This window comes from Otolemur garnettii, unplaced genomic scaffold (assembly GCF_000181295.1).
Source record: "Otolemur garnettii isolate 467f Iridium unplaced genomic scaffold, OtoGar3 scaffold00134, whole genome shotgun sequence".
In the NCBI taxonomy this organism is placed as follows: Eukaryota; Metazoa; Chordata; class Mammalia; order Primates; family Galagidae; genus Otolemur; species Otolemur garnettii.
This window is the reverse complement of record NW_003852529.1, coordinates 953,923-969,395: the sequence shown is the minus strand read 5'-3', so window position 1 is coordinate 969,395 and position 15,473 is coordinate 953,923. Positions and strand designations below refer to the sequence as shown.

Here is a 15,473-nt window from a genome sequence, read left to right as displayed (position 1 = left end):
TACTCTCTGTGGGCGGTGTGTGCACAGGTCCTGTGGAGGGGAGAGCTGGGACGGACAGAGTGGTATAGGTAGGAGCATTAAAAGCGGCAGGGGTGAGGGCCTAGGAAGCAGGGAACAGGGAGCTCCCTGTCACAGCATCCTGGTGAGACAAAGGTGATTCTTCTGAAAAAAAAAACAAAAGGTTTGCTGCCCTCCTGAGAGATGAGCTTTCACACAGACTTGTTCTTGCTTGGCGTTAACTCATGGGAGGAAGAAGTCAGAGGGAAACAAAGCCAGTCCTAAGAATCAGCTTTCCCCGGTCAGCCCCCTCCTTCACATGCTCAGCCAGCAGCCCCTGCCAGCTGGATACAACAAGGGCCAGGGACCCCAGGATGCACCCCATCCTCCTTACAGAGCCAGGGAGGTTGGGCTAACTGGGCTGGGGCAGCCTGGCCCTGGTAGGGGGTCTCTGAGGCTGCAGGGCGTGGTGCATGGGGGGCAAGCCCAGAAGCCAGAGTCCGGAGCAGCTACTTTGCCTGTGGGACCCATCCATCCTGGCACCAGTCTCCTAGTGGGGCTAGTGGCGATGGCAACCTCTGCCCCTGGGATATTTTTGTTTGTTTGTTTTAGAGATAGAGTCTCATTTTATTGCCCTCAGTAGAGTGCTGTGGTGTCATAGCTCACAGCAACCTCCAACTCTTGGGCTTAGGTGATTCTCTTGCCTCAGCCTCCTGAGTAGCTGGGACTACAGGCGCCCTCCAGAATGCCCGGCTATTTTTTTGTTGCAGTTTGGCCAGGGTCAGGTTTGAACCTGCCACCCTCAGTATATGGGGCAGGCACCCTACCCACTGAGCCACAGGCCCCTGGATTGACTGAGGCCTCCCCAGTCATTCTACAGTTGTGGGATGAGCGTGACATTGTGAGCCCAACTCAGCGCTCAGTGATTTTTTTTTTCCTGTCAGCCCTGGGTAGAGTGCAGTGGCATCACAGCTCACAGCAACCTCAAACTCTCAGGCTTAAGTGATTCTCTTGCTGCAGCCTCCCAAGTAGCTGGGACTACAGGCGCACGCCACAACGCCCAGCTGTTTTTTATTGCAGTTGTCATTCTTGCCTCACCTGGCCCAGGCCGGTTTTGAACCCGCTGGCCTCGGTGTATGTGGCTGGTGCCATAATCACTGTGCTACGGGTGCCCAGCCAAGTGCTCAGTGACTCTTACCATGACTGTCTCCCCACAGGGGCCAGGATCAGCATGGTGCCATTGCTGCTGACATCAGGGCTCTGACAGCTGTGCTCAGGACCAGCTTCACTCCTTACCTGTATCAGCACACTCAGCCTTCGTAGCAGCTTTGGAAGTGGGCGTCATCACTGTCCCTGCTTTACAGGGAGGAGACTGAGGGTTGGAGAGACTGGAGTACCTTGCTGGGCTCAGCCTATGGATGGTGCTTGGAGCCTGGAGCCCAGGTTGGCCTGACCACAGAACCAAGAGCTTGAGCACTCCCCACGGTGATGCTGGCTCTTCACTGCACGGTCCTCCCCTGCACAGCCGTCAGCCCTGCCAGCTATTCCTTCCCACTCCCAGAGCCACTTGGAAGCTTCTCTGGATGGACAAGGATGCTATCAGGTGGTCACTGAAGTGGCCTCAGGGGGCCAGCTGGCCACAAGGCCCTGGCTCCTGAGAGCAGGGTCCTGACTAACAGTGCCCCACACAGCTCTCCATGAAAGTCCTGGGCTGCAGCTCCCAGCCTGTTTTAGAGCCGTGTCTCTGTTCCCTGGGAAGCTGCAAGGAGAGAGGATATCAGCTCCGTGTCCTGCCCCGAAAGGGTCTGGCCTTCGGCTGGTGCTGACCCATGCTTGGTGCTTGGTGGAAGGATGGAGGATTATCGTGCCATTCTCCTGAGGTATGTAACAGGCAGATAAATGTGTTTATTTTTATCAGAGATAATAAATGACTTTTTAAAATCTGTCTCAAAACAGCCTGCCCAGCTCTGCGCCTGTAGCCTAGTGAGCAGGGCACCAGCCACATATAACAAAGCTGGAGGGTTTGAGCCCGGCCCAGACCTGCTAAACAACAATGACAACTGCAACCAAAAAATAGCTAGGCATTGTGGTGGGTGCCTATAGTCAGCTACTCGGGAGGCTGGGGCAAGAGAATCACTTGGGCCCAGAGTTTGAGAGTGCTCTGAGCTGTGACACTGCGGCACTCTACTGAGGGTAACATAGTGAGACTCTGTCTCATAAAGCAAACAAACAAAAAAAAATAGCCTGCCCAATGCAGGGGTCTCCAGGATCCCCCACTCATGATCAGTGCTCCCCAGGCCTCCATCATTCTCCTCTCTGAAGCTGGGTCCCCGACCCCTCACAGTGGGCTGCAGGAAAGGTGCCTTGGGGAGGAATGTTCAGTTGCCACCCCACCCCCTGCCCCACTGCAGAGCAGTGCCATGCCATCCCCTGGAGCCTCTGCGGGCAGTGCAGCTATGACTTAGGGATAATTAACTATCTGTGCCCCCTCAGCATATCTGATGATCACAGTGGGAACTCCATTTTACAGACAGAAGACTCAAGGCTGGGTGAGGCGGGGGCCAGTCCTAGACCACACAGCTTGCATGTCATCATGATCAAACAACAAATGTGGCCAAGGCCACGTTTGAACCAGCAGGTCAAGTACGGGCTCTTTTCCTGCCCTTTCTTCCAGGTCCCTGACGTGGGCACGCAGCCCAGGCAGGTGCTCCAGCACAAGTGTGGGCAGTCCCTGGTGTCCCAGCCACTGCAGCCTGAGAGGGGACAGGGCACAGCTCTGGGGGCGATATCTGGTGTGGCCCTGGGATGCAAGTGAGGCAAGGTTGTCCTGCAATGAAGAGCCACTAATTATAGGCCTGCTTGTTCACCTTCCCAAGGCCTTCAACCCCTGGGTAGGCGGGAGGCCTCTGAACCAACCAAGGGGTTCAAAGGCCAGCTCCGAGCAGCTGAAGCTCCGTCACCCAGGGCACGTCCTGCCTTTCCCACTGAAGGCAGAGCAGGCCGCCCAGTGCTGGGGCCCAGGGGCCAGGGAGCAGGGCCTTGTTCTCTTGGCTTCCCACAGGCAGGGCCACATTCCCTGTGGGCAGACGGGAATTGGACAGAGACCGAAGTCAAATGCTCCCCTGCAGGGCAGGGGCCAAGCCAACTGGGAGGCCAAGCACCTGCTGGCTACCCTGAGAGGTTCTTTATTCTATTTTTTTTTTCAGTTTATTAAACAATTTTTATTAAGCACCTCAATATTCTCAACTAGACACCTTTGGGGGACACTAAGATGAATTACCCAATTTCCACAGTGAAGGCCTTCCAGGGAGTTCAGCCCCCTTAATTGTACAAGGCAGAGTGCGGAGGACATTCACAGTCTGTGTCACCGTCACCATCACCGTCACCCGTCTGCAGTTTTCCATCTTCCCAAACTGGAACAGTCCCCACTAAACACCACCCCCCCCATTCTGTCTCTGTAAGTTGATTCCTCAGAGGAGCTCAGACAAGTGAAACTGCCTACATGTGTCCTTTGTGACTGGCGCGTGTCACTGAGATGCTGTCCTCCACGCTGCCGCATGCAGCAAAGTCCCCTCCTTTTTAAGGTTGAATAATGCTCCATCGTGCCGCTAGACCGCGCTTCTTTGTTCATCCGTTGAGGGACAGCTGGGCGGCTGCTAGCATTGGGCCCCTGTGAACACTGCTACTTTGAACACGGGTGTGCACATACCTGTTTGAAGCCCTGCTGTCACAGCGTTCAGGTTCACTTCCAGGCGGAATTGCCGGGTCACTTTGGAGGACCCCCCAAACCATTTCTCACGGTGGCTGCATCACTTTACATTTCTACTCCTGACAGGTCTTGGCCCAAAGGCCCAGTGACTCTCGATAGGCAACGGCCCGGCCCCAGCCCCTCGGCTTGTCTTTTTCTCCTCCCCACCCCCTCCTGGTTGACAAATGATGGGGGAGCGTGGAGGCTGCTGTCCTGGAGCCTCTGGGGTGCCCTCCCTGGCTCCGTGGGCATCTTCTCACCGAGCCACAGGGCACCGTCTCCAGGTGCTGCCCACCCCAGGCTCACACAGGGCAGGTGGGCCAGGCCAAAGAGTGGCAGGACAGGGGTCACAGGGCCCAACCTTGACCCCGTTTCCTTTTCAGGGGAGTTCCATCTGCTCCTATCCCCTCATGTGTGGGTGGAAGCCTCTATCCACCTGGGTGCCCCACGAAGCTTGTGCCCTCTAACCCTCCAGGGAGCCAACCCTATCAGCACAGGGAGCTGCCTTCTCCCCTATCCCCTCATTCAACAGAACGGGGGCTCTCCCTCCTTTGGGGGTCCATCCAAACCGCTGAGCAGTCAGGCCCTGGCCCTCCATGTTCATTTGGTTAGGCTGCCGTAACAAGGCACACGAGCTTGAGTGGCTTAAACAGCAGAATGTTTAAATAGCTCAAGAGGCTGCAAGTCCCAGACCAAGGCGTCATCATTGCAGGTTCCTCCTGAGGGCCACGAGGGAGAATGTTCCATCCCCTGGGCTGCTGGCAGTTGCTGGCCGTCACTGGCCGTCACTGGTGCTGTAGAAGCATCTCTGCCTTCATCTCCATGGGGTCATCTCCCTAAGCACACGCACCTATTTCTGAATTTCTCTGCTTTCCCCCACCCCTCGAGACAGAGTCTCATTCTCTGGCCCTGGGTAGAGTGCTGTGGCATTATAAGTCACAGTAGCCTCAAACTCTTGGGCTTAAGGGATCCTCTTACCTTAGCCTCCTGAGTAGCTGAGACTACACGAGCCCCCCACAATGCCTGGCTACTTTTAGAGATGGGGTCTTGCTCTTGCTCAGGCTGGTCTCAAATTCATGAGGTCAAGCAATCCACCCACCTTAGCCTCTCAAAGCGCTAAGATTACAGGCATGAGCCACCATGTCCAACTTTGAGTTTCCTCCCCCCCTTTTTTTCTTTGTTGCTCTTAGTAGGGTGCTGTGGCACATGGCGTCACAGCTCACAGCAACCTCCAGCTCTTGGCCCTAGGCAGTTCTCTTGCCTCAGCTTCCTGAGTAGCTGGGACTACTCAGGCGCCTGCCACAACGCCCGGCTGTTTTGTTTTTTTTTTTAATTGCAGTTTGGCTGGGGCTGGGTTTGAACCTGCCGCCCTTGGTATATGTGGCTGGCACCCTACTCACTGAGCAACAGATGCCATCCAAATTTTCCCTTTTGTAAGGACCTCATCAGATTAGATTGGGGTCCACCTGCCCCCAGTGGGATCACATCTTACCTAATCTCATCTGCAATGACTCTATCCCCAAATGAGGTCACGTTCAGAGGCACCAAGGGTTAAGATTTCAACGCAGGCATTTTAGGGAGGGGACATGGTTCAACCTACCCTAAAATGAAGCTTCCTGGACTCCAGAGGAGGGGGTAAGACAGAGCCCAGCACAGCCTGGCAGCTGCAGAAAAATGTGTATTCTCATGCCAAGTCTACTAGAAATAATAACCAAGGGCCACACAGCCCTTGGTCAGGGACCTCCTATATGACAGAGTGCGTAGGCAGATGCCCTTTGAAATTGCAAGTTTCAAGCCTCAGTTTCCTCATTCACAAAATGGAAGTAATAGGAGCACCTGACCCAGCTCATGCTGGACAAAAGACAGACCCACTGCAATGCCATGTAAGCACTCTGCTCCTGCTCACTGTCGTGAATACATATCCCTGGGGTATGGGGAGATGATTCCCGGGAATCTGACCCGCCGGGGGCTGGGGAGCCTTGTTGAGACTTTGCCAAGATTTTCATTTGTGTTGTATACGTGCAGTGTAGAGCTGCCCGCCTTGTGTGTTTGGCTAGTCGGAGCCAACCTTAGGCTCTCTGACCCTGGTTAGGGCAGGTGAACAGACAGCCATACTTGTCTGGGGGCCTAGGCCAGGCCCCTCACCTGGGTCCCTGCCCACCCTGCCAGGTGCTGGGAGAGGTAAATGCACCGCCCAAACCCGTTGGCTCTCATCTGGGCCGCCCAGCGGACCCTGCCCTACAGCCATTGTTGGGGAACAGGTGTGGAGAGGCACCTGGTCCGGGCAGACCCATCGCCTGTCTGAGCCTCAGTTTCTTAGGCAAAGACAGAGGTGCTTGGGCCTGGAGGCAGAGTGCAAGGACAAAAGCAGAAAGAGACTGCAATGCCTGGCTGGACTGACACAGGTGCTCAACTCAACTGTCCCAGGGAAACTTGCAGTCTCTCCCGTACACAAACACACTAGCACGTGCTCACGCGAGTGCACCTGCACACTGACACAGTGACACACACATACCTACATGCATGCACACTCTCGGGAACACACAAACGCCCCTCTCCATGCACAAGGGCGTGTGCAGGTGCAAGAGTCCATACACAGGCATGCTCATGACGGTCTGCACACACCATCTGTTGGTCTCAAAAATGTTAACTTTCTAAAGCCAGGCCACTCAACTAGATCTCTAGCCCTATTTCTCAGAATACAACTTTCCATCTTAGAATAATAGCATTTGACACCGCCATCGGAGCAAGTACATTCCCAGAAAAGTTGCGAGTGATCCTGCAGCCTGCACCATAATCTATTAAATAACAAAGTCGATAAAATACTTTAATGTTTCAATTACATGAACCCCCACGCTGCCACCTGCGGCTGGGGATTCCTCAGTCTGCTGGGCTGGGCGTCTGGTGAGGGGAAGTCTTCCTTGCTGCGGCCAAGGGGCCCCTTGTCACATAAACCCAGGGGCGTCTTGCATTCTCCACAGCCCTCCTCGAGCCCCAGCAGGGCACCTGAGTCCACATCTGACCTTCGGTCAAGAGCACCAGGAAGGGGACTGTGTTGACTTGGAAACAGCGGCCACCTCAGGAGTAGGACAATGGGGCCAGGGCACCAGAGTCCCTGAGGACACCAGGGCTCCTACAGAAACACTCGGGCCCTGGCTAGGCCACCCAGGCCGTGTGCCTGGCACCCAGCTGTGGGGCTGGGACACGTGTGGGCTTTGAGCCTTGTGGCCTCCCTGGATGGACCCCCCTGCCCGGGGGCCTGGCTGAGTGGCTGTGAAGAAGCCGCACCATCTCGTGGTCCTTGTGGTCCAGCACGCGAGGCAGAAACAGGCTGGACTTCTGTGTACGGCGCGTCTTAAAGCCCCTGCGGGGCCGGCCCTTGCCATTCACAGACACGTACCACAGTCTCTCAGCACTGAGCTGCCGCCGGGCCCCAGACCCGCTGGGCACTGTCCGGTACAGCCGGGAGGCGTACGTGTTATAGCCCAGCTCGTGGATCCGCTCCACAAACTCACACTCAGCGTTGTAGTGCTCCTGCGGGGACAATATGCCATGGTCAGTGGTCACGAGAGATCACACTGGTGTCAGGGTTAGGGTCACAAGGATGCCTGCTTCCTGACACCTCCCTCCCCTCCATTGAAGCTGTCGGCCCCAGCTGCCTGTGCCTGTCAAACCCCTGGTCACACCTGGGCCTCCACACCTTTGCCCTGTGTGCCACTCCTAGTGTACCTGGTGAACTTGGCCTTCAGCTTAAACATCTCTCTCTAAGGTTTCCAGAGCACCTCCAGAGGGGTCAGCTCCTCCCTGCTTCTCCCCTCTGGGCTCTGCCACCCTCTGTCCACTGGCCTGAGAGCACTAATGATGGGGCTCCCTCCACATAAGGATGTGTGGGTTGTCTGTGGAGCAGAGACAGCCTGCCGACCCGATGGCCTGGCTGTCTGCGGCTGGCCTGGAGGATCCCCATCCCTTAGGTTGAAGCCAGGATGCTACTATGTCACCAATATTGCTGCTCTTGGGATGAGTACAGATGCTGGGGCTTCCAACACAAGTAGATGTAAATGAAATTCACATTGTCATTGAGATCAATGGGGGTGCCTTGTTAGGCATAGCTTAAGGCATAGCCACACTGGGGACACCCCACAAGGCAGCCCCTGAGAGGACATCCCACAGGGGTAGGGAAATGACAGGTAGGTTCCTACCCTCCCAAATGCACAGTGAAACTCTGAAGTGGAGAAGCTGTCACCAACGTCCCCAAGGCCTGGCTGTGGGAGGTCCTCTCAGGGGCTGTCTATGGGGTCTCCCCAGTGTGGCTATGCCTGAAGCAAACCCAGCTGAGGTTTCAGTCCCAGCTACAGGCAAGGGGGAATGTCTAGGGCCACCTCCCCAAGAAGACCATGGATGGGAGCTTCTCCATCCCAAACGGAAACGGCCGACTCCTCCCCACACTCTGTAAGGGGCACTGTGGGGTGCAGGGAAAGCAGAAGGGTGTCCTTCCTTCCGGACACTGGCCGGAAAAAAGCAGAGGCCTTCACAGTCTGTCTCCACCTGGGTGTGGTATCCCTGAGGGGATGAGGACAAGGAGCAGCTACTGAGTGGCCAAAGGCAGTCATAGGCTGGCCAGGCCCTGCCCATAGCCTGGGCAGCGTCTGACCGGGCAGGACCTCAGGAAGCAAATCCTTTTTGGTGAAGCCCACAGTAGGTAAAGGGGAAAGGCCACCTCTCCCCACAACCCCAACCCCTCCCAGCTCTCCTGCCCCTCCACAGAAGCCCAGGGCTCCCTGGATCCCAGTGTAAACATCACTACCCATGAACAACTTTCACAGTTTACAGATGGGGAAACTGAGGCTGGGGTATGTACCAGACCCCAAATCACAGAAGGACAGGACATTGTTCTGACTTATACCTGACCCCTGCAAAGCATGGGGCTCAGAGACCGTCTGGGAATGGGTGGGTGGGTTCAGGGCAGACTTTCCCCAGCCCCTCACAGTGGACATGCTATTTTAGGGCTGGCCCCCATCTAGACTGTGAGAAAGTAAGGGCCAGGACTGACGCCCTTGCCTTGATTCTACAAGAGATGCATCCGCCCAGGGCCAGAGAAGCCAGATGGTGGCTTTCTCTTTTTGGTAGTGGGGGAGGTAATTGAAGGACATGGATCTGAGAGCCTCAGAAGGCCAGGGGCCCAGGCCCTCTTGGGTTCAGATCACTTGCTGCACCTTGTGAGGACACCTGGGATGACCAAGATGACCAGGGATGAAGATGTCAGCTCAGGGGCCAGGGTCACATGCTCCAGGGCCACTGCCATTGGGACTCACTGTCAACAGTTCCCACTGGCTATCCTGACCTGCTGTCTCATCCAGACTCTTTGTTCAACAAGTCCCTTCCCTGGGGCCACTTCCACCCTGTGGAGCATGAGAAGGAAGGAGACTCAGAGATGCCTTGTTGCCTTGTTGACAAGATGACTTTTGAAGAGTCCTGGCAGGGCACTGCCCAGGGGGCATCTCTGGGGAGAGGAGCACTCCAGGCAGTGGCGGCACAAGTGGAGGGTGAGTAGCACAGGTGTTCTGAAGAGCCAAGAGGGGCCTGATGAGCAGAGGGGGCATGGGCTACAGAATGGTGGGCGGAGCCAAGGCACACCAATCATTCCTGGATGAGGAGGAGTGCTCACAGGCCATGACATGAGCAGATTTGCCATTTAAGATCCCTCAACATGTGCCTAGCAGAGTGCAAATAAGGTGAGTGGCCAGGGCACTGATTGGTCAATGAAGGAAGGAAAGCAGCATAAATGGGTATGGAAGAAAGGAAGGAAGAATAGGTGAATGGAAGGATGAATGGATGGCTGAAAGAAAAGAAGGATGGGTGGAGGTATGGATGAATATATGTGGGAAAAAAGAATAGGTAGGTGAAGGACAGATGAATAGACTAAGGAATGGGAAGAAGGATAGGTAGATGGATGGAAGGAAGGAGGACTAGGTGGATGGAAGGATTGATAGATAGATAGATGGATGATTAGATGGGTGGAAAGAAGCACAGGCAGATTGAAAGATGGATGAATAGATGGATGGAAGGAAGGAAAGATAGGTGGGTGGGTGAATGGATGGAGGGAAGGAAGGTAGGAAGAAAGGATAGGTGGATGGATGGATGAATAGATAGATGGAAGGAAAGATGGATAGGTGGATGGATAAGTGGATGAACAGATGATGGAAGGAAGATTAGGTGGATGGATGGATGAATGCATAAATGGATGGAAGGAAGGATCAGTGAATGAATAAATAGATGGGGAAGAAATAAAGGTAGGATACATGCATAGAAGGATGGAAGAAGGAAGGGTGGGAGGGAAGGAGAGAGGGAGGGAGGGGGAGAGAGAGGTTGGGAGGTGGGACGGATGCCCAGATGGGGAACGGAAGCCCAGATGGGGAACTGATGGACTGAAGGCAGGAGAGGCTTACAGGCCTATACCTAGGTCCTATGGCTGTAGGTATGTTGGTGGGGGTCACAAGAGTCTGCATTGTCGGCAATGGTCTTGGGAATGAAGCAAGGGATGTGGGGTATGTGGACTGAACAGAGATCCAGGAGGTACAGTCTGAGGATTTGAGATGAGTCAAAGCTGGCGCAGAGAGAGCAGGTGAAGTCTGCCATGGCTCCCAGCTGACCTTGGGCTATGGTGAGTGGCTGGGGGGCCAATGGCTAAGATGTGCATTCAGGGGAACAGGGGAGTCCAGTGGGGTGTGCTGCCCTCTGCCTGGAGTCTCTGAGCCAGCAGGACTTTGGGGAGAGTGGCCTATAACCCAGAAGGGAGGCCAGGGCTAGAAGTGGGAGTGGCAGGGAGCAGTAATAGTCACTGCCCACAGAGCAGATGGGTTGGCCCGTGGGAGGGGAGGAGTGGGCTGAGGGCAAAGTTCAGAGAGCTCGGGCTGCCCCCAGGCGGGGTGGGGAGAACAGCACTCCCCAGGATTTGGCAGAAGACAGGATGAGGGCACCAGGGGGCAGGGTTGGCCCCCAGGCTACCTTTCCTGCCAGGCTGTCTGTGGGGCCTTGAGACCTTCTCTCCTGGGCACTCTAGAAAGTTGCACATGGTCCAGCTAGATTGCCTGGCTACTCCTGAACTCATCCTCCCACCCTCCAGTGGGCTTCGAGCCTCTCTCCATTCTTCAAATCCAGGGATGGAAGCCACAGGTGGGCTCTGTTCTGTCCCCCCAAAACCCAGGCCCCTATAGGAAGAGATGATAGAGGCCTTTGTCTTCCCTCCTGAGCCAGCACTCCCCGCTCTATTCTGAAGTCCCCAGTGGGGACAGAAATTCTCTTCCACGGTCAGTAAGACCTGTACCATCACTGAAGACCACAGGGAGAGACGCAGCTGAGAGATGGTCCATTTTAAGAATACAAGGTTGGGGCGGCACCTGTGGCTCAAAAGAGTAGGGCGCCACCCCCATACGTTGGAGGTGGTGAGTTCAAACCCAGCCCTGGCCAAAAACTGCAAAAAAAACAAATACAAGGTCAGTCCCCTTTACACACACCAGAAGTACAGGGTCCCTGGGGTTCAGAAAGCCCCAGTCCAGCTCTAAGAAAATCCAGACCCAGCCCCAGGCAAAGTGCACATTCTTTTTTTTTTTTTTTTTTTGAGACAGAGCCTCAAGCTGTCCCCTTGGGTAGAGTGCCGTGACATTACAGCTCACAACAACCTCCAACTCCTGGGCTCAAGCGAGTCTCTTGCCTCCACCTCCCAAGTAGCTGGGACCACAGGCGCCTGCCACAACACCCGGCTATATTTTGGTTGCAGCCATCATTGTTGTTTGGCGGGTCCGGGCTGGGGATTCGAACCCGCCACCTTAGGTGTACGTGGCTGGCGCCTTAGCTGGTTGAGCTATAGGCGCCGAGCCCAAAGTGCACATTCTTATAAACCACAATTGGTGTGTGGAGACTCTGGGAGAAAATTCAGAGGGGCTGGCACTGCAAGGGCCCTGTCCCCAGACACAGCTTCTAACAGGTGGCTCCTAGGCCACAGAAAACAAATGGGTGCATCCCAACCTCTGCATTTCCCTCAGCAGAACAGCCGAACATCTGTGGTGGAATAATTGAGTAAAAGGAGGGTTTGCCCCACCTCCACGTGGGCAGGGGAATGGTGGCATGTTTCCCTTGTAAGCACAACTGAACAGAGAAGCAACCACAGGAAGACAGTCCGAGGGGCATGTCGACCCGGTTACATATGCACGGCAAACCTGTCATTGCCCACGAAGGTATCAGCTGAGGTGCGTGTAATAACTAGGTGCAGGCAGCACATCTCCTAATTAGGTCTTCCTCATCCCTGCCCCTGCGGGTGAGAGACACTGCCAATGCCCACAGAGTCACAGGACCAGGTGGTAGAGAGACCAGGTTCCAAACCCAGGTTCAAGGGCCCTGCTCACCTCCTGCCCTCTCGGTTCCTTCCTAAGAACCACCAGCTCCTGCCTTTCCACCCTCCAGGGAGCTGGCTGAGACGACCAACACCTCACCTCCTCCCGCAGCTGGCTTGGGTCCATTTATTTCAGTGGAAAATTGAGGGACCATTTCTCCTGGGCTCTCAGCTACCCTTAGGGAGGAGTGATAATGATGACGTGGTTTGGGGGAGCATTTTCTAACCCAGACACAGGGCACGTCTGACCCCAGCAAGCTCCTCCCCAATGGCTACACTCAAGCTGGGGCAGCTGGTAAGAAATGGGGCCAAAAGAGCAGCAGGTGAGGAGTCACAGATGGGGGTTCTGGCTGCAGCTCTGGGCAGAGTTCTACTGCCCACATTCCCTCTGTGCCCTGATGTCAGGTTCCAGTGAGATGGTCACCTGATCAGCACCTGCCCACATGGAGGACCGGACTCACCGAAGCGTAGAGCCGGCCCCTCTTGTTCATGGCCAGGTACCGCCCGGAGAAGAGCCCCCTGATGGCCACGATGCCCACCTCCACTGCGGTTATCTCCAGGATGCCTGGGAAGAATCAGGAAGGTTCATTACTGCTGCTGCCTCCCCACCTCACAGAGTCACAGAGGTGACAGCTGAGCGCCAGCTGGCCCTGCCCAGACCTTCTCCGACCCCCCATCTCAGGGGTGGCAAGGACCACCAACAGATGGGAGTAGAGAAGGGGAGACATCAGGGAAGCCTTTCCAAAAAGAGCAGCTCAACCTGGGAGAGAAATAATACAATTAACATTTACACCCACAGACCCTGTGACAGGCATGACCTGGGGTCTCCAGCAACCTTTGGACAAGCGCCCTCCGCAGAGCACAGCATGAGTTTGAGTGGGAATTCACCCAGGCTGCAGATAAGGCAGGTTGAGGGACCGCCTGGGCTGGACCAGTCAGTTGATAACACAACCCACAGTGCAGTGCAGAGTGGGTGCCCCAGTGGACCTGGCAGGAGATAATTGTGCCGGGAAGGGGGTACCTAGAGATACTAGATGTGGGGCAGAAACCTGGCCAGGTCTCACCCACTCCCTAGTGTAAGAACGTTTAAATCTCCCCTAATTCCTTTCCTTCTAGACAGAAGAACAGGGTGGAGGTGGGGGGTGCAACCACGGCCCAGATGGGGTCATTGCTCTAAGGGGAGGTGGGGGGACTGCATCCTCTCCAGGGGGTGCCTGTTGGGAGCACCCACGCACTCAACGCTGCTGTAATCACTGGGATCGATTGCAGATTCGCTGGCACTTTTGCTCCCGAGCAGGGGTGCAGGCCTCTGGCCTCTGGCGCCCCTGGGGCGCAGGCAGGACGGACTCCAGCCTCAGGCCAGCAGAGCATCAGTCTGGATGCGGGACAAGGGCTGCTGCAGGCTCGCGCGCACCTCTCCACCTCCGACAGCCTTCCCTGGTTGCACCAGTTTAGTTTCATTGGTCTGCGAGGCGGAGTCTGGATTTGGAGAGAACCCGGTGTCTCTTGGAGACGAACCCTGAGAACCAGTACTCCTGGCGACGGCTGGTTCCCACTGTGTAGCTCCAGAGGTATCCCTCCACCCTTCACAGGGCTGCGGCTTCCACCAGGGAGCTGTGGTTTCCCGCCGCCGCCTGCATCGGCCAGGCCGCGCGTCGCAGCGGAGGACCTCCGCGGCCCTGGGCACACACACTCCCACGCTCGCGACTGCGATCCTTCGGGAGCTGGCTCTGAGTTCCGCTCTCTTGCTGCCCACCGAGGGCTCAGCGCGGCCGCAGGTCCCTGCAGCCCGAAGAATCTAAGCAGTGGAGTCTCGCGTGCCTCCCGCGGTGAGCAGTCCCGGCTGCGGGGGCCTGGATGCCGGGTGGGCTGTGTTATCTGCACCTCAGACCCAGGCTGACACCTCCCTGTGCTCCTGATCCGCATCCTGCGTCTGCCCCCCACCCCAGCGGCGGGGCCCCCACCCTTCCTGTAGCTCTGCGGTCCAGGGTGAAGGCGGGAGGGGTGCAGATCAGCGCCGGGAAAGTAGTGTCTGTCGGTGGCAGTCTCGGCCGGGACCTAGCTGCGCCCAGGCGAGTGGCCGTTCTCTGCGCAGAAGCCGTCGCGCAGGGCGACCACCTGGGCCGCAAGCATCAAGAGCAGAGGGGACGGTGGGGCGTACAGGGGTCGCAGGAGGAGGAGAAGTCGTCAAAATAATAAAGAGGATGATAAATGCCTTGTCCAGCTCCTTTTCTCTGACAAATTCAAAAGGCTTAAACTTGACAGGGCCACCAAACGCGGCTGAGCCGAGAGCCTCGGCGTCGCCTACCTCGCGCCCTCTTGGACTAGCGGGCCGAGCGGGGAGCAGACTCTGACAGTTCTCCCCAAACGCGGGCAGCGGCCATAGGTGGGTGCCCTCTTTGGACGTGAGTCCCCTTGCCCCAAAGCTCCCGGGGGACTTCAGCGGGCATTCTTCTCCGGACGTGGAGAGAGACGAGAGGACCTCGGCATTCCACCTTTGGCGGCGGAAGGCACCTAGTCCTCTCGGACACCTTGGCACGCGGCGTCTCTTCCCTCGGCCCTTGCAGGGCGCTGCTCCTTCCCTCACCCCCGGGACTCCCCCGGCGCCCAGCACTCAATGTAGGCGCTGTTCTCCCGGCCCACCCTGCGAGACCCCCGCAACGCCCAGCACTCACTGCAGGCGCTATTCTCCAGGCCCACCCTGCGGGACCCCCGCAACACCCAGCACTCACTGTAGGCGCTGTTCTCCAGGCTGCCATTGACGCGGCCGCTCGGGTGCAGTTGGAGGTGGTACCTGGTGGCGCAGTAGAGTTTGCGGCGCCGGGGCGCCCCGCCGAGGTGTTCGTATACGCCGCCGCGGCCGCCCGCATCGCGCCGCAGCCGCGCCCCGGGGCCAGCTGAGGGCCAGCCGGGCTCCAGCAGGCTGAGCAGCAGGAGCCAGATCAAGCCCATAGTGGCATCGCGCCCGCTCCGCGGCGGCGGCGGCGGCGGCTGCAGGAGAGCGCGGCACCCATGGAAGGGGCGGCAGCTGAGCCGCGCAAAGCGCTGGGAGCCGACTCGCGCGCGTGGCGGTGCGGACTCCGGCTCCGCGAAAAAGGGAGGGAGGAGGGAAAAGTGGGGTGACAGAGAGGAGGAGGAGGAGAGAAAGACAGAAAGAGAGAGAGAAGGGAGAGAGGGAGAAGGGGGGTAGCAAAAGATCCTTTAATGTTCACCCAGGAGCAGTGAAATTTCCTTTGCTGCGCAAAGTGCTGGAAGAAAGGACGGTTCGGCAACAAAAGGCCGACGTGGTCCCCAGGCGGAGGCGCGGGCGGGGCGGGAGGCCGACGGGTGGAGAGCCCG

The 15,473-nt window shown here is 56.9% G+C and overlaps 1 protein-coding gene across 1 annotated transcript; it reads right to left on the bottom strand.

Annotated features, from left to right (window-relative positions):
• Positions 1-6,901: 6,901 nt before the first annotated feature.
• On the bottom strand, positions 6,902-15,156 carry FGF3 (fibroblast growth factor 3). Its single transcript, XM_012810440.1, has 3 exons — positions 14,867-15,156; positions 12,596-12,699; positions 6,902-7,279 (listed from the first exon to the last, which is right to left on the bottom strand). Exons 1-3 carry the CDS (start codon positions 15,084-15,086, stop codon positions 6,902-6,904), a joined length of 702 nt encoding a protein of 233 aa, XP_012665894.1. The 5' UTR covers positions 15,087-15,156.
• Between the last annotated feature and the right edge of the window lie 317 nt (positions 15,157-15,473).